The 25,215-nt window shown below is 35.6% G+C and overlaps 1 protein-coding gene across 3 annotated transcripts in view; it reads left to right on the top strand.

Annotated features, from left to right (window-relative positions):
• LOC128998666 (uncharacterized) overlaps positions 1-25,215 on the top strand; it is a 102,078-nt gene that overhangs the window by 62,544 nt on the left and 14,319 nt on the right. For 2 of the 3 annotated variants that reach the window (XM_054424892.1, XM_054424893.1), the window contains exons 10-13: positions 2,063-2,276; positions 11,904-11,992; positions 15,532-15,606; positions 22,185-22,294. In XM_054424892.1, the coding sequence (XP_054280867.1) occupies positions 2,063-2,276; positions 11,904-11,992; positions 15,532-15,606; positions 22,185-22,294 (488 nt within the window). The remainder of the gene's footprint in view (positions 1-2,062; positions 2,277-11,903; positions 11,993-15,531; positions 15,607-22,184; positions 22,295-25,215) is intronic. The other variant, XM_054424894.1, reaches the window with a different exon arrangement.

Raw genomic sequence — 25,215 nt, forward strand, 5'->3', positions numbered from 1 at the left:
CTCCAATTGCAATCTACCAGCTTCTTCCTCCTCACCATCAACACCACCTCCTTTACCTCCTCCTTACTCTCTACTAACAACACCACCACCACCACCTCCTTTCTCTCCACAAACAACCCTACCATTACCTCCTCCTTCCTCTCCACTAACAAAACCACCACATTTACCTCTTCCTTACTCTCCACTAACAACACCACCACCTCCTCCTTACTTTCAACTAACAACACCACCACCTTCCCCTCCTCCTCCTCCTTACTCTCCACTAACAACACCACCACCTTTACCTCCTCATTACTTTCCACTAACAACACCACCACCTCCTCCTCCTTACTCTCCACTAACAACACCACCACCTTTACCTCCTCCATCCTCTCCACTAACAACACCACCACTTCCTCCTTTCTCTCCACTAACAACACCACCACCTTTACCTCCACCAACAACACCACCACCTTTACCTCCACCAACAATACCACCACCTTTACCTCCACCAACAATACCACCACCTTTACCTCCACCTCCTCCTTTGTCTCCACTAACACTGCGCAAGTCCAGAAGCCATGTCCTCTGCTCCGATCGCAACCAGTTTGTTTCTAAACCTCCTCCTGGCCCTCTGGCTTTTCTACACTCTGAGGTATCACCTTTATCTTCCATATCCCGTTTATCATGTTTAATTATTGTTTAAACATTCTTGCCACCAAGTCTCATTGTAAGAATATACCTATACTAGGTTACATACCTTTGTCCGTCTTCAATCTTATAAATACTGTAGTAGTTTGGGGATCACTAGTTTTCAGGTCATGAGACCCATTCTCAAATTCAACATCAAATTAGTCCATTAAATCCTAAGTCTTCATCAATAAGTAAACACACGTGGGATAATCCGACGCAGGCTGCGTTCTGCCGTGCAGCCTGCAACATCTTGTAACTTAATGTGGCCAGCCTACTGTTTATTAAAACGTTTTTGGTAAACTTTATTTGTGGACTTGCGTTTATTTATTGATGAAGACAACTGTCGAGTTTCATGGACTAATTTGATGTTGGAAATAAGATGGGTCTTATAACTTGAAACTAGTAATCTCTAGCCTACTACAGTGTTTATATGACTGAAGACGAATAAAGTTACATAACGTGTTATATACAATTATTATTTTTATAATAGGTGTTAAATTTTTGGCTGCTAATCTTCATACTTTAAGCAAGGTCTTCTGTATTCTATGTACATGGGGAATCTTTACATATTTCATTACAATACATTTATCTTTACAAGTTTCAGTTTAAAACCCCTCAAAGTGGGGTTCAACGTAAGTCCAAAAGCCAAGTCTCTCGCCCCTATTGCAACCTATCACCTCCTTCTCCACTACCACCACTCCTATCTTTACTTCTGCACCATCCTCCTCCTGGCTTTCCAACTGTCCTACAGTCTAAGGTATCGTAGTATTTTGTCTTCTTTATTCCATTTAGATTATTTCAGTATTGCTAATAAATGTTGATATTTCAAAATGTAAAAGGTGGCAGAAATTTGAATATTGTTCCTTTATCTGTGAACAATAATGTAATAGGCTTACAATTTACACTGTCAAATAATTTGAATCATATAAAAATGTAGCACTTCAAAATGGAAAAGCCACAATTTTGATTGAACAGAACATCTTTATCATTAACACAAGTACACCCAATGTAGGTTGTTGGGTGGAGAAGATTAAGTAAAATAATTTTAAACTGTCATAATAAATGTAATACTAGTTATATAGCATTTTATAAAATATAAAGCAAGGTTTACAGACAGGAAATTTTGGGAAAACTGGAAATTAAGTGTGATTTTAAGACAACCTGATTTTAAGTGCCATTTTGTTTCAATATAGATTTAAGACATATTTAGAAGGGTATAACACCCAGCAACGTACTGTATTTGCTTGCGTATTTTACAATGCTTGAAAAGAGCCGTCTACAACTTTCATCACTAACTTAAGATTTTACCATTGAACCTTTATTTTCAGTTTGAACTAGATTAAATTCTAAATAGTATAAATGCCGGTACTAAACGTGTCTTTTGTTTTAGGTTGCTCAAAGTCCAAGCAAACCTACAGTACTACAAGTTGGCAACGTGTTACAGGTGGTTCCCAATACCCCAAGTACACCAGTTGGTCCCCTATCACTGCCCCTTCCTCCTGTATCCCCCTCTCCGCCACCACCACCAGCCCCTGCTGTAGCTCCAGTAACCAGCCCACTTCTGCTACCACTTCCTGTGGCGAAGAAGAACATTAAAGTGGATGGTAAGTTTACAGAATATTCACTTTAGCAAATTTCTTGGTGGTTGAAGTAGCAATTATCCATGGTAAAACCTAGGGTCCTGGACCACTGTACTTTTTGTGTTAAGACCCCAGAAATTTAAAATATCATTTCACAAATTTAAACAATCAGTTATTAAAATTTTGTTTATTGTTTATTTTAAGTAAATGTAAAATACATCTAATAATACTTAGAACTTAAATTTACGCTTTTACTGTTACCCACAGGAAGGTAAATATACATAAAAAATGGTAAGCGGTGATCAATTTCAAATAGGCAACAAAATGAAAAGAATCTTGAATTGTGTCCCTACTTATATCCTATTGGCTACCGGCCAATACATTTCTATAAGTAAAACTGGAGTAGAAATTTACTTGTTCATTAATCAGCTTATTTGTATTTTTCATTTTTACTTACACAGTAGACTCTCGCTCATCCAGACTAATGTGGCGGATGTCCGGATTACGAAAAATCTGGACTATCGAGAGTCGAGCAAATATTCGTAAATTTTGCCATTATTGCGAGCGGTTTCGTCAAAACACACGTTAGCTAATACCTTTGACTATTAATACAACTAGACATTCCACCCCCATGTTAACCCATTCCTGACTGAGTTATTTGTCTAGTAGCATGCAGTTAGAACTGAGTTAAAATGGGCCAATGGGCAGTGTTTTAGTAAAAAATCCATAAAAATTGTAATTTATGAAATAAATGGCTAACACTTGTGTTTAAATTGATCTCCATAAAATTTCCTTTTATGTGACACTAATTTCCAATCAAAAAAATTTTATCGCAATTTTAAAAATATATATGGATTTTATATATATTTATAAAAAAATATATTTTATGAAAGCATACCTAAAAAAAGTATTTTTAATTTTTTTTTCAATCAATTTCTTGGCCAAATTCATAAATAGTATTCAATTCCTTACATAAAAAACTTTATTTGGTTTGTTTATATATAAAATCCTTCATTTTATAGCTATTTTTGTAAAACTCTGCAAACAACAAAATAGGCCTGAATAGGCCTAATAGAAGCTTTTCACAAAAATTGCATGTGTACTAAGTTATGGTGTTGTGAGTATTGAAATAAATGGTAAATTATATTCTTAGCATGATTATATTAATTTTTAACTATAAAATGGGTAAAATTAGTTGTCAGGGAAATTTTAGGGAATTTCAGGGAAATTTCCCGGAATTTTAGGGAAATTCCCCGGAATTTCAGGGAAATTTTAGGAAATTTCAAGGAAAACAAGTTTCGTTCCAAATATCTTTGTGGGTACTCAAAGTGTTGGGGTTTTCATTCTCAATATGATTATATTATAATTATTCTTACCACCGGACAATTACCAAGCATATTATAACCAAAAACGTGATTCGTCTTATTTCATACTCGAATACTCAAGAAAACCTTATAGCCTAATATAATAAATATAAGATTGATCACTTACTTTTTTTGCTTATTTGTGAGCTCCAGACCTCTCTGCCACAATATTATATACAGTTTTACACTATTTACACACTATTTACACTCTATTTACAACTTTTTTCTGGGTTTCAAAAGTTTGTTTGGGTGTGAAACACCTCGAAACATGTTTCTAAGTGCAGAGGCACAAGGCACTTCCTGCACTCGTAAACGGTTTCCCTTCTCCTGCCTTGAGCACTACACACTCTACACTTCCTTGAAGGCCTTTGCTTAGAAGTGGGCAAAATCTTCCTTATAAAATGACCCCAATGCCTGGCCTGTAACCGCAGTGGTGATTCAGCTGCAACCAATGGCCTTCCTCCTACTGGTCTGTTAGTTAGATTGACACTTTCCAAAATCTGTTCAGCCAAATTTATCCTAAATTTTGACATAGACTTTTTCTTTGTTACAATCTCATGAATCACTCGGGCATTGTTCAATGTAACATCGAAAAGATAAAAAAACAATTTCTTGTACCCTTTCATGCACTTGCGCATCACCGGGAAGCATGAGAGTCGTTGGTCTTGTTTGTCCACACCGTTCATATTGTTATTGTAGTTTATCACAACATTTGGTTTGAGTTGTGGTTGAGGATTTGGACGTCTTCTCTCTCGTTGTGGAATGACTTCCTCATATTCCGGTCGGGTATGGATGGTTGATAGCATGGCTACATCCTTTCTGTCCTTCCACTTTAGGGCTAAGATTTTCTTAGTGTGCAAAAAGGTAAGTTCACCTAATTGGAGCTGTCTGTTTTTTATTTCTTTTGGAAAGTTTGTTCTATCAGACCTCACAACTCCTACAGCGTACGTATGCCTGTTCAAAAGCTCTAAAAAGAGTTTAGGTGAACTATACCAGTTGTCTAAGTATAAAACCCGGCCTTCATCCAACAGATCTGTACAAATTTCTAATACAATTTTTTCACTAAGTAAAAAAGATTTCTCCGGGGTTGCAGCATTTTCTGTCAGATTTTCGCCAACCTCAAGATTTTCTCCATTTTCAGGATCATCTACATTCTCCTCATTTTCTTCTTGGGGCTGTATATCTGTCTCTTTGCCAGTATAAATTTTGAAGTCGTAACAATAGCCAGTTTTAGAGTCATTCAACTTGTATATCTTTATACCAAACCTGGCTCGTTTTGATGGGTTGAACTGTATATAGCTCAGTCTGCCTCGAAATTTTATTAGGCTTTCATCAACACAAATTTCTTTCTGAGGAGTAAATACTTTCTTATAGGATGCAATCAACTTCTCAATAATAGGCCTAATTTTTCTTAGTTTGTCATTAGGGTCCACAGAAGATGAGAAATGCAAAAAACGAGAGATAGTTTTGAATCGGTCTCGTGACATCGTTTCGCCAAAAATAGGTTGATGCAAAACCCTTCTCGTCGACCAGTTGTCATGGATATTAGCTTTCACATTTTGTGCCATGAGTACCACTAAAGCAAAATAGGCTTTTAGTTCATCAATGGTCAAATCTACCCATTTCACATTAGGCATGCCCTCATCTAGGTATTTGTGAGCATTCCTGTTTGTTTCGTCACATACCTGTTCCCAAAAATTATTTCCCAAAAACTGATCTAGCACATCCAGTTCATTGCTCTTGTCTGTCAGTTGTCTAGATATAACAGGATTTATCCCGTGTTTCCCGGTAAAAGGAATATTTTCTACCTCATTTTCACCCTCAAACCAGTCCCAGGGCTTTGGTTTTGTTATGCGTTTTCGAGGCCTAGGCCTACGAACGGGTTCATTACGGTTCACACGGTTACGTCTGCGAATAGGTTCACGCCTAGGTCTACGCCTATTACGACCAGGATTCAGAGCTCGATTTTCAATATTTACATTATTTGGAATATTTACATTATTTTCAATATTTACATTGTCACTTTCTTCAACATTCGGTAAATCAACGTCATATTCATCAAGAGTAGGATTCAAGGTTGCTAGGTTAGCCGAACTACAACTTGGTAGACTAGACACACTTGGAACACTTACGTCTTCATCACTGATAATTCGTTCGTCCTCTTCATCACCACTCACTTCACAACCACTTTCCGCTAAAATATCATCAACAAACTGAGCAAAACGATCACTTTGTAAGAATAAATCATCGCGACGAAACGCCATAGCAACAACAAAACGAACCGCTGTTGCACAACTAAGGTTAGAATACAACGTCATGACAACAAATCAATAATACAACAAAAAAAACATTACAGGCTACCAGCAGACAACGCATAGAGTATAAAAACAAAGTATAGTAGTGAATAAAACATAGTGGATGGTTATTGATCGTTTTTAATCATGAGAACAAAATATAATAATGCATTATGCGTGAGGACGGGCGCTGCCCGTCTTTAGTCTTTCGTAACCTGGCGCGCTAGGACGGGCGCCGCCCGTCTTTAGGCGGGAATGGGTTAAATTTGTGTAGCCAGTTTTTAAACCAAAATCATCGTAGTTGATGTAAGCCACCGACAGATTGTGCTGATCTAAATTACTGATTTCTGTCGAATACACAATATTTTTTAACAATTCAAACTAATGGAATGACTTATTGAGCTATAGCAACTATTAGGACCCATCAACTTGGCCAGCAATAAAAAAATAAGGTCAAAAATAGAGTTTTAATCACTAGCGCATTCTGTGACTGGCTCACACAACTACGTTCTTTTTTTTAATTGGCTACAGCTGGTTCATATAAATGGGATGTCTACTTCAGTATCTAGTAGTAGGTGTGTGCGATGCATCAAAATTTCAATTCGATTTGATGCATCGAATTGAGATTCGATTCAGCATGCATCGAATTGAGATTCGATTCAGCATGCATCGAAATCACGATGCATCGATTTGGCCTTGATGCATCGAAAAAGACCGATGCATCGGTTAAGTCCCGATGCAACGATTAAGTCCCGATGCAACGATTACGTCCCGATGCATATTAAAAACCAATTTAGGACTCCAAAATGAGTTTTAGATAGGGAAGTGTCAATTATCGCTACCACCGATACTCGGACATTGCCGATACTAGGAATATCGGTATCATGAATCGATTGCCAAACGTCGATTTCACCCGATTCCGCCGATACCGACACCCGACAGGGATGGATAGATATTTTATTTTAACATTTATTTATTTGATATCTATTAGTTTTGTAATCACACTAACAACTTTAGTAACCAACTTAGAACACTAAACACCAAAACAGCTAAAGTTTAGCTTCAGCTGTTCTCTCTTCAGGCAGATGATATTGCACAACACAATAAATACAATTTACATTTCAAGATGTCAGACAGTCAGAATTCAGTCTCAGACAACCGGCGCGTGTGTGTCCTGCCAACACGAAATTATAGTAAAAATGTCTGTATCAATAAGTCAGACCTTTAAATGTATTATTTTTATTTTTAGAACAAAATAAATAACCTAAACTTGTCTAAATGTTCAGTTTCATCCCTGCATTACGAATCATTAGAAAAATTCGATTCAATTACAACATCCTCAAAGTCAGAGGGTTAGGCTTGCACTTGCCTATGGCACCAAAAAGTAGATCCATATTATATCTGTACTATCTACCTAGTTTAAAAGTTTAAGTGAAGTTTTAAGTGCTACTATAACATAAGTATTGATTGAAAAACACCATACGCATAGTCCATGTCGATTTTGTAATATTATAATGAATGGTAAATGTTGACTATCTAAGATAAATCAAAGTGTGTAACAAGAGTTCTCATTGGTCGAGAGGCCACGCTGCACTGTCATGTCAGCCAATTGACGTTCGTGTTTCAATGGAGCAAGTGACGATTGCTTTGATGTCGTTATTTGGGTGTGAGTCTATTATTGTGGGAAGGGTTTAGGTAAGATACATTGATAAATATCAAGAACCGTTATGTAGGGCGCGTTTGTTTATAAAGACAAAGAGTATAAAATTAGGTTAAAGTTTAAAACGGTGTGATTTTCTCTTGTCTTACAAAGACCTAGATTTGACGTTCAATCATGTCAGTTAACTAAATCTTGACACATGGCTTTATATAATATTTTAATAAAACATCAATTTTTCCGGTTATATATCAATATGAATATTTTGGCTCAAAACATCAATTGTTCCAATCGATCGTTGTAGCATAGACTAACCAACACAAGGGAGTAGGCTATGTTTTATCTATGGTTGTAGTTACGTGTCGTACCCGGCTGGTTCACAGTGAATCCACTCTGCCCAGCCTTGTTCTTGGTATCATCAGAAACATAAACACATTTGTTACTAATTAAAACAATGGAATGTTTGTTAAAAGCACCCGAAGAAACATATTTTGCTGCACAGTGCAGACGATTCTTTTACACTGTAGGCTGTTATTTTTTTTAGAAAACATTGTCGCATAGTTGCACATTAACTTATTGAAATTAATTGTATCAAACGTGCAGTCTTTTCTCTTTTATCAAGGAGATTTAAGTCCCAAACAAAACATAATCTTTCTTTTCTTGAAGGCTAAATTAAAAGATATCTTTACATATAAAAGTAAAGAAAAAAAAAACTGACAAATGGCTGATAAAATACTGATAAGCCGATTTATAAATTAGAGTAAAGTTTATCAGATCTATGCTTTAGTCATTGAATTCAAACATTTGAAAATTAACACTGCAGAATTATGCAAGCGACTGAGGGTGAGGGAGGGCATGTGAACCAGACTTTACAAAGGGCAAGTCTGCCATTCTGACAAACTTTCTCTTTTCATACCCCTTGTCCCGTTAGACAGGGGAGGGGGTGCTTCACTTCACACTAAACACCCGCAGTTCGCAATCGCAGTAGAGTTGAGTTGCTGTAGTGACGTAATTCTGTCGTCTGCTCTTCACAGCTCACTCATCAGCGGCTTACGTGAAATTATAATTGATACCTCATTTTTGTTGATAGTCATTAAAAAAGTGTTGGCCTCCTCACCCTGTACAAGGGAAAAAGTTAAGAAATAAAATGTTTGTAAAATGTGGTTTGTTTTATTATTCTGTATTGAAAAGATATTGTAATTTATTAATGTGTTTTCAGCTAGACTTAGTGACTTATTTTCATAGTTTAACAAATGTTGAAGATATAAATAGTGAGAAAATGACATTATATATTATTTAAGTTCTAATTAATAACTATTATCTTTTTGGTAGGCCTCACTGATCTCTTTGAACTTTTTAGTTTACACGCACTTTTATTAATCTCAATCTTTATTTTTAATTTCAGATCTATTTATTCATAGCATCAGGGTGTCTACCAGTCGGGAATTCCGGGAAATTCGGGAAAAAGTCGGGGATTTTGAAAGGTCGGGAAAAGTCGTGAAAAAGTCATGAATTTTGGCCGAAAGTCGGGAATAATCTAACCTTTCAAAATTAGGGATGAACGGGTCCCAAAACTTTAAAAAAATGTTCTGGATCTTATATTCCTGATCATTGGGACGGGATTACATTTGAGGGGTGGGGGATGAAACGAAAATGCATGGAATTTCCAATTCGATTCAGTGATGATCAAAATAACGATTTGAATCATGGGCATTCAGTGTCCATAATTTACGTTTTTGAATCAGCATCCATACCTTATGGAATCAGTATCTATATACGGTATTGAATCAGTATCCATATACGTTATTGAATCATTATCCAAATAACTTTTTGAATCAGTGTCTATATGTCATTGAATCAGTATCCATATACGTAGTTGACTGTTACATTGATACTGTTACTTTGACTATCAGTATCCATATAACTTATTGACATTATTCAAATGATTGACATTAATTATATAAGCTATTCATTGAGATGAGACATTGCTTAGCCATACAGGTTATTGCCATCCAAGTACATGGCATACACTGAGACATTGCTTAGCCATACAGGTTATTGCCATCCAAGTACATGGCATACACTGAGACATTGCTTAGCCATACAGGTTATTGCCATCCAAGTACATGGCATACACTGAGACATTGCTTAGCCATACAGGTTATTGCCATCCAAGTACATGGCATACACTGAGACATTGCTTAGCCATACAGGTTATTGCCATCCAAGTACATGGCATACACTGAGACATTGCTTCACCATACAGGTTATTGCCATCCAAGTACATGGCATACACTGAGACATTGCTTGACCATACAGGTTATTGCCATCCAAGTACATGGCATACACTGAGACATTGCTTAGCCATACAGGTTATTGCCATCCAAGTACATGGCATACACTGAGACATTGCTTAGCCATACAGGTTATTGCCATCCAAGTACATGGCATAAACCGAGACATTGCTTAGCCATACAGGTTATTGCCATCCAAGTACATGGCATACACTGAGACATTGCTTCACCATACAGGTTATTGCCATCCAAGTACATGGCATACACTGACACATTGCTTGACCATACAGGTTATTGCCATCCAAGTACATGGCATACACTGAGACATTGCTTAGCCATACAGGTTATTACCATCCAAGTACATGGAATACACTGAGACATTGCTTAGCCATACAGGTTATTGCCATCCAAGTACATGGCATACACTGAGACATTGCTTAGCCATACAAGTTATTACCATCCAAGTACATGGCATACACTGAGACATTGCTTAGCCATACAAGTTATTACCATCCAAGTACATGGCATACACTGAGACATTGCTTTACCATACAGGTTATTGCCATCCAAGTACATGGCATACACTGAGACATTGCTTGACCATACAGGTTATTGCCATCCAAGTACATGGCATACACTGAGACATTGCTTCGCCATACAAGAAGTTATGTATACCTTGTAGTTCTGATTCTATCCTCTTATTTTATCAATGTAAACCAATTGAAAGATTCAGTATTTAAATCTTACAAAGGTTTTTATTTGTTTACACCCAAACATATCTTTATTTATAAAATGAATAAAATAAAATAGGTAACATACTTAACAACATGATGCTGCAAGTAAAAATTATGAAATAGGCAAGAAGCTCACTGATATTTCCAGAAATACTGGTTCTTCCAATGTATGATGGAAAACAGATATTTCACTCCACTGAGAAGTATGAATAGAAAAATTCCATGTTGCTTCGAATCGAGTTACATCAACATTTTTTTAAATCGAATCGTTGCTTTGAGTTGAAATGTTTTGCTGCTTCACACACCCCTACATTTAATACGGGATTTTCTTGGCATGTGATACGTTTCGATCGTTAGTGATTTCGCTGGATCATAAGTGACAACATATGTTGACGAAGGTACCGTGACCGCGAGACGGAAAAAGGTGTAGTAACATGGAGAATGGACCGAGTTTTTGGTCGGGATTTATATAAAAATGGTAATGAAAAGTCGGGAAAAAGTCGGGAATTCCATTTGAGAAATCTGGTAGACACCCTGAGCATGCAATAATGTATCAAATAGACAGTAAACACTGATTATCAACTTTTTTGGTTCGTGCTGATTTAAGAATGAACCAGAAGTATTGAAAGCCAACAAATATAAATGTGAAAATTAAGTAACAATACTACATCATAAAATAAACTCTATTTTATTTAATACAGGTCATAAAGAAAATCATGCCGTGCTGCATCGAATCAAATCGCATTGATTCGAATCGAAACTCTTTGAATCGCATCGATGCATCAAATCGAAAAAAAATATGCTGCATCGCACACCCCTATCTAATAGTCAATGCTAATACCAACGGGAGCGTCTAAAAAAAGTTAAAACTCATCGTAATACAGTCGGCTACTGTACTGTATGATTATTGCTACAGATTTTGCAAAGAACGCCTGAAGACGCTAAATGTGATTATCCAAAATCCGATTATCCGAACCGCCAGGTTAACCGTGACAAATACAGTACTGCATATAGCAGTTTCTTTCAATTTTTTTCCAGGTCCATAGTATTGATATCCTGCAAATGCACTTAAAGCTTATGAAATCTTGGGAAATGGGAAACAAAAGGTGACGAGCATAACAAATTGACACGTTTCTTTAATTGTTTAATTTTTTGTTTTTTTGTTTTTGTTCTGTAAGACTATTAGATATTGGTATACTATATTGCCATTGAAATGTTGTACTACACAGCAGCAGTTCTCAGACATTGTAGTATGTTTAAAAAATGTACTTTTATTAGAATATTGTTCATAAGACTTGCTTTTTGTAGATTCAGCACTGAGGAGGATGGAAAAGGAAAAGAGAAAGAAGGAGAAGGAATTAAAGCGACAACAAAAAATACAGAAACAGATGTTAAGGGTAAGTTCTTATACCAGTGGAATAGCCAGTAAACAACATTCAATTAGAATTAAGCTTGAGAAACATTGGTAATGTCTGGCTAGTCATAGAATCTGAATGAATGTGAATTGTGAAGTGCAAAATACAAAATGTATATTGAGAACTAACTATGTGATTGTGACTAATACTGAATGTTGCTTTATATGATATGATCTTTCATTATATTCAAATGTTTTAACTGTGCTTCAATCTTTACTTGTGGTCAGTTTTTAATTTTTGTTGTGAGCGTATCCAATGCTGTGTCAACTAACAATATCCTAGTACCGTCTAACAATCTCCTTAAACATTATTTTGCTATCACTGCTATTTTTACCTCACAGTTTTAACCTCTTAGGTGAAAAAGATAGCGATTTGTCTTGGAGATGTTTAATGTAGACATATAAATGGATTGTAGGTCCTAGTCTCAGAATATGCAGTCTCAAAAAATATTTAATTGTCCACCAAATTGAAAATATGAGTAAACAGGCTGGATATAGACAGTGAATCAAACCAAATTGAACCAGAATATTATATATTAGATTAGTATTTATTTATAATATAGGGGTCTGCGGTACAGAAAATTTAAGGTCGGTACGGTTCGGTACGGTACAATATTTTGTACCTCAGTTCTCGGTACAAAATCGGTACGGTACGCGGCTACCCGTATTTTTGCGGTTTTCTGCTCAGAAGTGTATTTAAACCATTATTTTTAACTTTAATACATTGACATTACTATGAAAATTGATAGTATCCTACTTTCCTGGTATTCTAACAACAATTACTGTACCACACATTATTAAAACAAAACCTTTTACTACTACGAGGATTGTGTCAAGAAAAATCACAGTTAAGATAAAGGCTTTACCTATTTTACTCTGAGATACTTTGAATAGCCATGATAAAAGTGGTTTTAAAAATAGGGTAATAGATTTTAGGAATAAACATGTTTGAAAATTTATTGGCAAGATAATTTCACACAACTGGTAAATTATTTCCAACCAACACAATGTCTAGCTGTTTTTTAGATTTTTAAAACATATAAAAGCATTCAGTACAAAGACAGTGTAGTTGCCAGCTGTTCACAGCAGAGAACAATGAACAACTGGAGGATATGATGAAGTAATGGCAAAGAGCATCTTTTTTTTATCAGCTCCAAAACTAGTTATAAGCTTATAACTAGTTTTGGAGCTGAGGCAACACAATAGAAGGGTGGGAGGGGTTGGGCAATGACCTCGAAAGGAGCGCGGGTAGTGAGTTAAGTAGGACCGGAGGGGGAAGGGGTGGGTAAGACCTTGAAGCTATATATAGACTTGCACCACTTCCCTAAACCTAAAGGACTGGCCGGCGAGTGGTATTCCAATCAGCAATCACAGGACAAGATAGTTGTTTTTTGGGTATTCATTGCCCGGTTTGACTTTGGATTGTCTTACTGTGTAGAAACTTTGAATAATGAAAGATAAAGTTAGAACTAACCACGATTATTTAGCATTGATTGTGTACATATTAAATGATTAAGGCCTTTTCACACCGGCGTACTGGACGTACTGTACGCGGTCCTTTCACACCGCACAGAAACTTCCAAGACGTACACTTGTTCGTTTGCAGTCAGACAAGTAACACTGGCTGAGCACGTGGTTTTGAAGTGTTCACTGCGCATGCGCGAGCCCATGTACGCCACGTACGTTTTAGAAAAATCGCTCTCTGAGCGATTCACACAAAACCATCGCGTACGTACTGGACGTACTGTACGTTCTGTACGTGCGGTGTGAACGAGCTCATATGATAACATGGGCAGCGATTTGTTGAATAAAAAACGTACCAAACGTACAGTACGTCCAGTATGCCGGTGTGAAAAGGCCTTTAAACTATAGGGACCATGGATATATACAAACTTTTGTCAACATCAAAATACAATATTGCACAATCGTGATATTTTAGGTCATTGACCTTTATTATGCATCCGGTATTTCTGTTTCAGAAGAGAAGCACGTTGATAAATTATAAATTGATATTCCCGTGGTTAAAAAGAATTATTTTATAAACCTATAAAACAAAATCATAAAATCTTACACAAAGATAACAATAACGGAAATTGTAAAAAGGGTATAAAGATAACAACGTCATTCTTTCTCTTTGTTCTTCTATTTCTTGGGTTTCCCTTCATACGCATTCAACAAGTTGCCATGGTTACTAATCACCCATGTCGTTATCAGCTTTTGTGACATAGCGCACAGCAGGGGGGTAAAACTTGACGAAAATTGGTTAATTTTTACCTATTATTTAATTAACAATGAATGTACTACTTTATTGGTATTTGGTACTGTATTAATAATCGGTCAAAATGGCCGATTTTTGTCAAATTTTACACCAAATTTATTGAAATTTCAAGGTGAATATTAATAAAACAATTATTACCAAATATTTGTATTCATTTAAAAGATTGATTTGTGGTATTGGGTTCCCCACTGAGTGCAGCCGAGCGGCACTAATGAGGGTCGGACCTTCTTGGGGGTGAACAATAGACGGCTTATCAGAGCCTCCCCTCCCCCGTGGTCTGGAGAAAGCTTGTAAACAAACTATTGCACAAGCGCAATGAATACACAAACTATATAGTTTGTGTATTCATTGACAAGCGTGACTTGACATTGGGCTGACAGTAGGCGTAGGCTTGAATAACGAAAAAAAATTATGCAAACAACAACAACAACTATGCTTGTGGTTTCGTCAATAGAAAGATAAAATATCTATAACAAATATTTTAACTTATAAAATAAGATTGTAGATTAGAAGTTTAATATGTAGCCATAAACAGTTTTATGGCAGTAGGCAATGGCCAGCGGCAAATTTAATATTCACGAAAATACTGACTGAGTTCGAGATAACATTTAACAGTCATCATAAAACTATTATTTTTATGATAAAATAGAATTGGGGGAAGTCGTAAAGAAATAAAAGTGATAAAACTCAACAGTTCTTGGAAGTACTTGAATACAACAATTATTGTCGTGATAAAATGTTAATGGACTTGGGACTGCTAATGGGGTTTTATTGCATCATCACCCTAGTAATAAATTATGAAGATCGTAAACATACATCTGATAAGACTTTTATGTGCTCGGAACCAGCTGTCGTTGACTACGATAGTAACTGAAAGTAATTTAATTTATTATTATAATAGGCTGTACCGAACCGAATTTGTACCGTGTAAAATGCTGTACCGAACCGATGATGGTAATTAAGCTTGTACCGTACCGTACCGACTTTTTCGGTGCACCGCAGACCCCTATTTATTTATGATACTAATACTATAATCTCATTTCATCTGTTAGTTTGATGGTAAGTTTAAATAGATCCTTGAGGTAAACCCTGCACTGCAGGGCACCTTAAACTGTATACTTGACTAATATCCTTGTAAATTAAATCCAACTAAACTTATTGTGAAAGGTGAAGATTTAGAGTGAAGCCTCTAATCCTAAAGCCCAAGAAAATGGCTGTGAAGTAAACTATGATTTTGGTTTTAGAAAGCTCTCTTGCTTAAGGATACGTATCCTACAGTATCTGAATTGGAGACACAACAGGCCAAATTGGAAGCAGAGGTATGTGTAGACTTTTAACATCCAAATCCTTTAATGTCCTTTTCATCTCAAGGTCCTTTATTTTTTGTTTCATCAAGAACTGATTTGGCCGTTGTGGGTTTTTCTCGTGGCACTAAAAGGTTTTCACTTTGGTTTTATGACGTTAGTGGCATTGAGAAAGTTTTGCTCTTTTTTGCCATAGTCCAAAACAGAAGGGGTTAATGGTTACGTTTTGGTATTATCAAGACCAATATGGGTCATTTGTCGGGAAACCTTTATTCCTGACGTACTTGCAGGATTAAATGTCATCAATATCTGGATTATCGGGACTGAAATTGTTTTTACGATTGCTAAATAATCGAGTCAGGTGCTGGAGAGTCAGACAAGTAATTATATGTGCGAAGGATTTGGTAGTAGTACTGTCAAACTTGTGGAAATAGGCTGAATATTACATCAGCCATGGAAAACTATTTAAACCGCTATATCAACATGATCGCGGGGTGTATTGTTGTGTTGCCAAGATTGTCTTAAGTAACCAAACTATGATATTGCCTCAATTTCAAGATCTCAGTACATCACTAAATTGATGCCATCTCAGATTACAGTTAGATATGTTAGCTGTTAGGATATACAAGTTTTGTCTTTTCTCTAAATTAAAATATACCCATCGCTTATCCTTATTTTGTTTCTTACTATCAAATGGTTATATAACTAATTTATTTAGATTTTCTTGTAATTTTTCTAGTATTTTTAACCATCGTCTTTTTATAAATAATTTTTTTTATTTTAGTTCCTTTACTAACAACGTTTTAGAATCATGTTGCACAAGATTAAAAATAAAAACCAAATGTGTCAAAACATTGCTAAATTTTGAGAGAAAATGAAAGTCCATTACAAACTTAATATCCCGTCTTGTCTATCCCAACTATTGTTTTTAATGTTTTTATGTTACTGTCTCGATTTTCTGCCAAAAATAATTCTCATTTTCCATGTTACTCAATACCTGTTTTAAAAAGTAACATCACTATGTTTTAATACTAATACTACCTTGACTGTCTGATACACTCCTGGGGAAGACCTGTTTAGTTAATTTTTGTACTTAATCAGTTCTTTAATAATATCAATAACCAATGTCCCTTCCAAAGTATTCTTTTCCTTTTTCCAATTTTCACCTTCGACTAGTTTGATTCTTTGTAGTTTTGTATTTCTTAATGTAAGCTAGCTTTACCTTTTTTATAGCTTTTCCTCTAGTCAGCTTTCTAAGCTTTCTTACGTTTTAGATATTTGGCTGTTACAACAGGGTGTCTACCAGTCGGGAATTCCGGGAAATTCGGGAAAAAGTCGGGGATTTTGAAAGGTCGGGAAAAGTCGTGAAAAAGTCATGAATTTCGGCCGAAAGTCGGGAATAATCTAACCTTTCAAAATTAGGGATGAACGGGTCCCAAAACTTTAAAAAAATGTTCTGGATCTTATATTTCTGATCATTGGGACGGGATTACATTTGAGGGGTGGGGGATGAAACGAAAATGCATCGGAATTCCAATTCGATTCAGTGATGATCAAAATAACGATTTGAATCATGGGCATTCAGGGTCCATAATATACGTTTTTGAATCAGCATCCATACGTTATGGAATCAGTATCTATATATGGTATTGAATCATTATCCAAATAACTTTTTGAATCAGTGTCTATACGTCATTGAATCAGTATCCATATACGTAGTTGACTGTTACATTGATACTGTTACTTTGACTATCAGTATCCATATAACTTATTGACATTATTCAAATGATTGACATTAATTATATAAGCTATTCATTGAGATGAGACATTGCTTAGCCATACAAGTTATTACCATCCAAGTACATGGCACACACTGATACATTGCTTAGCCATACAGGTTATTGCCATCCAAGTACATGGCATACACTGAGTACTGAGACATTGCTTAGCCATACAGGTTATTGCCATCCAAGTACATGGCATACACTGAGTACTGAGACATTGCTTAGCCATACAGGTTATTGCCATCCAAGTACATGGCATACACTGAGACATTGCTTAGCCATACAGGTTATTGCCATCCAAGTACATGATATACACTTAGACATTGCTTAGCCATACAGGTTATTGCCATCCAAGTACATGGCATACACTGAGACATTGCTTAGCCATACAGGTTATTGCCATCCAAGTACATGGCATACACTGAGACATTGCTTGACCATACAGGTTATTGCCATCCAAGTACATGGCATACACTGAGACATTGCTTGACCATACAGGTTATTGCCATCCAAGTACATGGCATACAATGAGACATTGCTTAGCCATACAGGTTATTGCCATCCAAGTACATGGCATACACTGAGACATTGCTTCGCCATACAAGAAGTTATGTATACCTTGTAGTTCTGATTCTATCCTCTTATTTTATCAATGTAAACCAATTGAAAGATTCAGTATTTAAATCTTACAAAGGTTTTTATTTGTTTACACCCAAACATATCTTTATTTATAAAATGAATAAAATAAAATAGGTAACATACTTAACAACATGATGCTGCAAGTAAAAATTATGAAATAGGCAAGAAGCTCACTGATATTTCTAGAAATACTGGTTCTTCTAATGTATGATTGAAAACAGATATTTCACTCCACTGAGAAGTATGAATAGAAAAATCCATGTTGCTTCGAACCGAGTTACATCAACATTTTTTTAAATCGAATCGTTGCTTTGAGTTGAAATGTTTTGCTGCTTCACACACCCCTACATTTAATACGGGATTTTCTTGGCATGTGATACGTTTCGATCTTCAGTGATTTCGCTGGGTCGTAAGTGACAACATATGTTGACGAAGGTACCGTGACCGCGAGACGGAAAAAGGTGTAGTAACATGGAGAATGGACCGAGTGTTTGGTCGGGATTTATATAAAAATGGTAATGAAAAGTCGGGAAAAAGTCGGGAATTCCATTTGAGATATCTGGTAGACACCCTGTACAACATTGTTTAATGTAGTATACTTCAATAATAATCAACATTCTTTCAGTTGTGTATACACAACGTATTTAGTTCATGATAGTTGTATTGAATATTATTTATAAACAGTTGTTTTGGGACAAAATGTCTATAGACACAGCCACCTCTAATACAAGGCCGCGACGTTCGAACTGGCAACGCCGCAATCACACCCCCTCTGCGTCCGTCTTCACACGCGCTAGGCTATGAACATCAATGAGAGTATTGCTGCTCTGTATCAATGAATGAAAGTATTTAAATACGTAATAACATATTTTAGTAGATTTTAAGGTATGGTAAAATAGACAAAATTGTAATCTAGGTTGTTTATTTAGTGAACAATTGCAACATACCACAATATGTCTAAACCTAAAAATAAAAAAAAATAATTTTTTTGGTTGCATTTATCGTATTGTAAGTTCGATGAATATGGAAATAGATGGACTTTAAACATTTCCTTTGTTAATTTGATAATCTACACTATTATATAACAATCTCATGGTGTCTGTATATATGTGTGTTATTCAACATAGTAAAAACTACTAGACAGACTGTGCTAAAATTTTACAAAATAAAGCTGCTATACCAAGAATGGTTATACAGTCGGACTAACTTATTGCCACTTCAATATTTGTAGAGACTTTGAGATTTGTAGAGACTAACATCTAACAATTTGTTCAAATAAAATTAATTTTTAATAGGAATATTATGTTTTAGTCTACCTGAGGAAATCATAAGTTAGCGATAACAAAATTTGAAGTTTTCATTTTGAAGGCATAATGACTAAATAATTTTCTTTGAATAATTACTAAGAAAAACGTTTGCCATTTTGTAAACGATTTCAGAAGCTATGCCTCCATATGGCTTTCCACAATATTAATAGAATTTTTTTTCACATCAACATTCAGACTGGTTTCGGAGACTATGATGCTTTTATTGTTAGATGGTGTAGTGCATATTTTTTTACTAGGCCTACTTAACAGAAACACCGGCTTATTTCTTTGAAGTGGTATTTATTTAAGTTATTTTAATCACTTAACAACAGCATTTATCAATAAGATAGACAAATAAATAATGAAATAGTACGGTATTACTACCTAAAACTTGCTTCTCGCGTCTATATTTACACGAATCATTGTCTTATTCTTAAATTTTTTTACAAATTTAATCTAAGCTCATATTCGTGAAAAATGTTTCACAAAAAAACGAGAATATTTTTAAAATGTATAATTTGATCGAAGAATAGCAGAAAGCAATCGTTGCTTACGCGGCGGATCAAGTAGAATCTTAGAACACTGTATGTATTATTCATTTTTAATTGAGCTATCGTAATTATTCTTGCATCCAGGCACATCACATCTATCTGGCATGCAGTAGTAAGAAGTTCAATGTCATTACTAATGATTAAAGGTAGTAGAAACGCGATTATGTACGTAGAGTACGCGACTCCTCCATTCACTATAATGGTAAAACGACCGAACGCCAAGACACCGATGCGACGTTGCCGCTTCTCACTCGCCGCGGCCTTGTATTAGAGGTGGCTGTGCTATAGACCAAAAATAATTTGTGTTTTGTTAAGATGAAACTCGTGATATTTTGTAAATTATTGTTCAAAGTTTTGGTTTAGAGAATTAGTACACAGATATATTTGTAAAGGGGGAAAATAGCTAGCCCAAGGGGGTAACTTAATGCCTTAATGGTCCACATGATGCAATGAAATTTCATGCAATGTTTCTTAATTTCTATAAAATTCTATATGCAAACAGTTGTTAGAATTAAGAATTTTTTCAATATCATTTAAAGTATTTTTTGGACTAGTTTCTGTGTATGGATGACAAATTAATGAATATGTATTTGTTTAGCAACCTATTAAAATGATATAATGATTTAAAAAATTATGTAGTCATGGTGTTAACATTCCTTTGATTGAATGTTTAAAATATGTAAACATAATGTTAACAATTTTTATTGGTATCAATCAGAGTACCGGTAATAACTTACAAAATAAACTCCAAATTTCCGTCAGCAATTTATTGGCTTGAATTGTATGTGTAAATTACTATAGAAAGTATTGCTGTCATAAACCAACCTCTTCCGATTAAAGGTCGATTCACACACATCAGTCACGGCACGTTGCAGTCCAGTCACTTCAGACACGTCACAGTTAACAAAAATATTCTTTAATGGATTTTATATAGCGCTATCTACACTCACCCGATGCAGTTCCGTCAGTAGCTCTGCAGGCGTCCGTCAGTCAATTTCAGATTTCTTTTCACCGATATTTTTGGATTGTTCGGACGACTGACGGAACTGTTTGAGGTTAGAAAATAGTGATATTGTTATTTAAATGGTTGTGTTTATATTTTGAGTACTGTTTGTAACAATCAACAAGATGGACAATGATAATTTGATAGAATATAGGTTTGTAATTTAAAATTTTTGACTGTAAATTACTGTAAATATTAGAGACGGAAGACTGACTGAAACCAAATGACGGACAGTCGACTGAGAAATTGCTGATGCAACTGAGACTGAACTGTAACTGGACTGTAACGGAACTGTGACTGGACTAATATGTGTGAATCGACCTTAACAAGGGATAGTTTAAGACAGATGTATTGAAGTAATTCATGTTTAGTATTTTTGGTTATAGTCCTCGCCAGCCTAACTTGAGACAGCTCGAGGCCCCACTAGATATACGGCGTGCAGCCTTGAGCTGCCTCAAGTTAGGGTGGCCAGGACTATAGTGGATGTTTAAACATTAAACAAATATTCTTTAGGCCAATGGATAGTTTTGCTTTATAGAAATTGTATATATTTAAAATTTGTCATATTTACAAGACTCATTAGAACTGTGTTACTAGAGTTTACAACAAAAGATCTAGTGTTAAATAGTTATTTAATAGCATGTCAAAAAACACAACACAATTAAAATTACGTTCCTTGAACGTAATACTTTTGATTAGTGATGTGCCGATACTAGAATTTATCGATTTCCGATGCTGATACCTACACAATATTATTCTCGATACCGATACCATATTTTTATAGTTTTACCAAATTTCCTGAATGGATTGGTTATAAAACACACCCCTGTCTTTATGTCCTTCCATAAAGTATTTTTGAGGTAACGGAGTGTTATTCAAGTAAATAAAAAATTGATGCAGCCCAATGAAAAATTCTTACTAGTCAATTTAAGTTGACCCTTCTAACCAATATTTATGTATGGGTGTTAATATTTCTTTATTTGGGCTGTTCTTCCTAGATGTTTTGTATTCTTTCATCTTGATTCAGGATACAGCTGCCTTGTTTTTCTCAATACTTTTAATAGATTAAGATTATGTTATTCAAGCCAAGCTAGTAGTCCTCAAATGCTGTGGATAGGCCGCTATCGTCATATATTAATAGGATGAATGTTTGTTTTGATTCTTGTTCCCTTAGGTCTGTTATATTGAGACTTACCTGTGAAATACTTTAGCATTGGTATCACTCCAAAGATACAAATAATGATATGGTTATTCAGTTTTTTCCATGTATCTGGGGTTAATGTGTTAACATCTATAAATTATTTTTAAGGATACAGCCGAAGAAGTGGCTTCAATACCTCATGTGGTAGTTACTCCAAAAGCCAGAAATCCTCTACCTCCACCTCCAGAAAAAGGAATTCTGATATCTCCTGGGTTCAGGTAAATATATTCTTGTTTTGTAATATCACGGTTTTTGCAATTCTTAGCTTGTCCACTGCTTAGGCACTTGTCAGATTTAATATTGCTAACGGAGTCATGAAACAATGCAGGGTACATCACCCAGAACATGTATTGTAGCTATGTTAAATTTTTGAGTACTGCAGGAATGTTGTAGTTTTAACGGCAGGAGAATTATTTATAAGTATTAGAATGTACCATAAATGACTTGCAATTTCATCACATTATAGTTACAGTATACTCCCTCTAATTCGGCCACTTTGGGACCGGACCACTGGCCGGACTAACCGGATGTAGTAGAACCTCAACTATCCAGTGTAATGGGGGAGGGGGAGACCAGGGATAAATGAAAACCAGGGTTAATACAACATGGCATAAACATATTACATACCCATAAAACACCTAATGCTAATACTGTATAAAATGGTTGTTGATGTGATAATCAAAATCAAAATAGCATTTATTCCGCCAGAATATTTACAAATTACATCATGTTAGTTCCATACAAAATGTTAACAATATTGTTTGGTTTTTTAATAATATAAAATGAGATGTTGACATTTGACCTATATACTTTTACTACATTAAAATAACTTATAATCTTACAACATTCTGATAATAAAGAAAATAAAAAAATAATAATGATAATAATAATTAATGTCGTGGTCATTATTACATTTTGTTTATGGTGATAAAAATTGAGTTTTACTTTATGAAAAAATATGAGTTCATTAATATCAAATTTACTGTGTATAATGTTTTGTAATTTTATCTTCACTTGAATTGTGTTACCTAAATCAACATTTTCTTTCAATGGACGTTATTAAGCACAACATTAATCAAAAAGAGTGTTTATGGTCTAATTTTTTTTTTTATTTAGAAATTTAAAACGTAATATTCGATTTACAGACAAAAAATTGTTTTGCATCTATAGCTTGATTAAATAAATTACATTCAAGTGACTTATGAACTCATGAAGTAATGAATATAATTAATTTGAAAGAATTTACCTACCAGTGAAACAACAAAATTATAAAATGGTAAAAAACAAATAAAAATACTGAGCTGTGTACCTTATTAGTTGAGGGCACAATTAACACATAACTGTGTAGTGTTTACGGTGAAACTTTGTCGGTGTTGGAGCCGTTGTTGCCGCGCTGATTGCCACCTTCGCTGAGCCGTTGACTGAGCTGTGGTTGAGCCGTGGGTTGAGCCGCTATCGCCTTGACGTCCTCCGGACTCCTCGCACGCGCTGGTTTCCCATCCGCTGTCTTCCTCACCAAGATCTTGCCTTCTTTGACCCATGCATAAGCTAGCTTCTTCTCCTTAACAAGCTTTTTGGCGCAGTTTAGAGTTTCTTTGGCATCTGTGAGATGTTCGTTGATAAATATTGGTGTGTCGGGGAAGCTCTGATGCAACATTTTGGCGGTTAGGTCAATTTCCTTAGCCGCAAGAAGCCACGTCGTCTTGGAAACTCTTCGGGTAAATTTGACAATAATGTTAGGATGCCTCTGGCGACTTGAAGGCACCCGATGCGCTATTGAAATGTCCTCATACTTCCAGGGCGTACCAATGGTGTTAGCCACTGCCTTTAGGACGGAATACACATCTTCATTCTTGGTCAAGGGCACTCCGACGATCTCCAGGTTGTCTATCCGGCTGTACTGTTGTAGGTCTTGTAGCTGCTCCGTCAATGAGTCTACTTGTTTAGACAGGTCGTCGCAATGTGTTTTGAGTACATCACAATCTTGTTTCAGAACGACGTTTTCTGATTTTAGGCCGTCTAACGATGCTGCAATTGTTTCTTGCCACGAATTTATACGTTCATTAATTTTGTCAAGTTTCCCACTAATTGAGTCATTAATTTTTCCTTCCAAACCAAAAAGTTTCTGATCAAGCGTGTCACTAAATTTGGTGTGTAGGCTGTTAATTGCTTTAATAACAGTAGATTCTTCGGTATCACTTACACTTGACATTGATGCTGTCTCCTTATTACACTTGCCACACTTGAACGGACGATTACGGGTCTTCCTCTTCAGGTCAAGTCCCGCACACTGCACGTGCAACACGTCACTGCACTCCACGCACGATATTACGTCGGACGAAGTCTTGTCGCACTCCACGTTGCACTTATAACACTTTTCCGCCATGTCCGAAATAAAGTTTTGTTAAATAAATTGCAAATGTTCTAAATGTCTAATGGTTAGTAGCTAGGCACGCAGGACCGGGCGAGCGAGTGGGTTATCTGATAACAAGGTCCTTCCTCATCGACTGCTAGATAACGACTGATAATTCATTTGCATTTTACATAATCAAAATACAAATAATAGTATTGCGCAATCATGATATGTGAAGTCATTAACCTAGGTTCAGTAATAAAAACTGTAGGGGTGGGCGAGTAGTGTTTTTTCAATTCGAGTCGAGTATTTGAGTAAAAACTCGAGTATCGAGTCGAGTCGAGTAGTTGCGCGTTAAGTAGGCCTAGGCCCAGGGTTTATGCTGCGGTATTTTTAGCATCTTGCTATTCACAACTTAAAAATGCTAAGTTTACATTGTTTTGCAAGCTAGGCCTATGGCAAATTTTCTACAAATAAAATTGTAAGATGTAATGTTCAAACAAATGTAATATTAGCCTACTGGAATTTTTTGTTTTAAATGCTTACAAGTTATTGAATAATATTTTTTCTACAGTTAGGCCTAACTCAGTTTTTGTCTTTTCAGAGAGTTTGCAGCATTTTGCTGAAACAAATTTCATCCTAGCATAAACCCTGCCGGGGCCTAAATAGGTAGTTTAAGTACTTATACCAAATTTTCTAAGTTATATGGTTACTAATTATTAATAGGCCTACCTCCTGCCAAATTATTAATTTGGCCTAGACTACTTGTTGGCTGCAGCATTAAAT

This window comes from Macrosteles quadrilineatus, unplaced genomic scaffold (genome assembly GCF_028750875.1).
Source record: "Macrosteles quadrilineatus isolate MER2022 unplaced genomic scaffold, UCM_ALF_1.0 Scaffold_7__1_contigs__length_78375512, whole genome shotgun sequence".
In the NCBI taxonomy this organism is placed as follows: Eukaryota; Metazoa; Arthropoda; class Insecta; order Hemiptera; family Cicadellidae; genus Macrosteles; species Macrosteles quadrilineatus.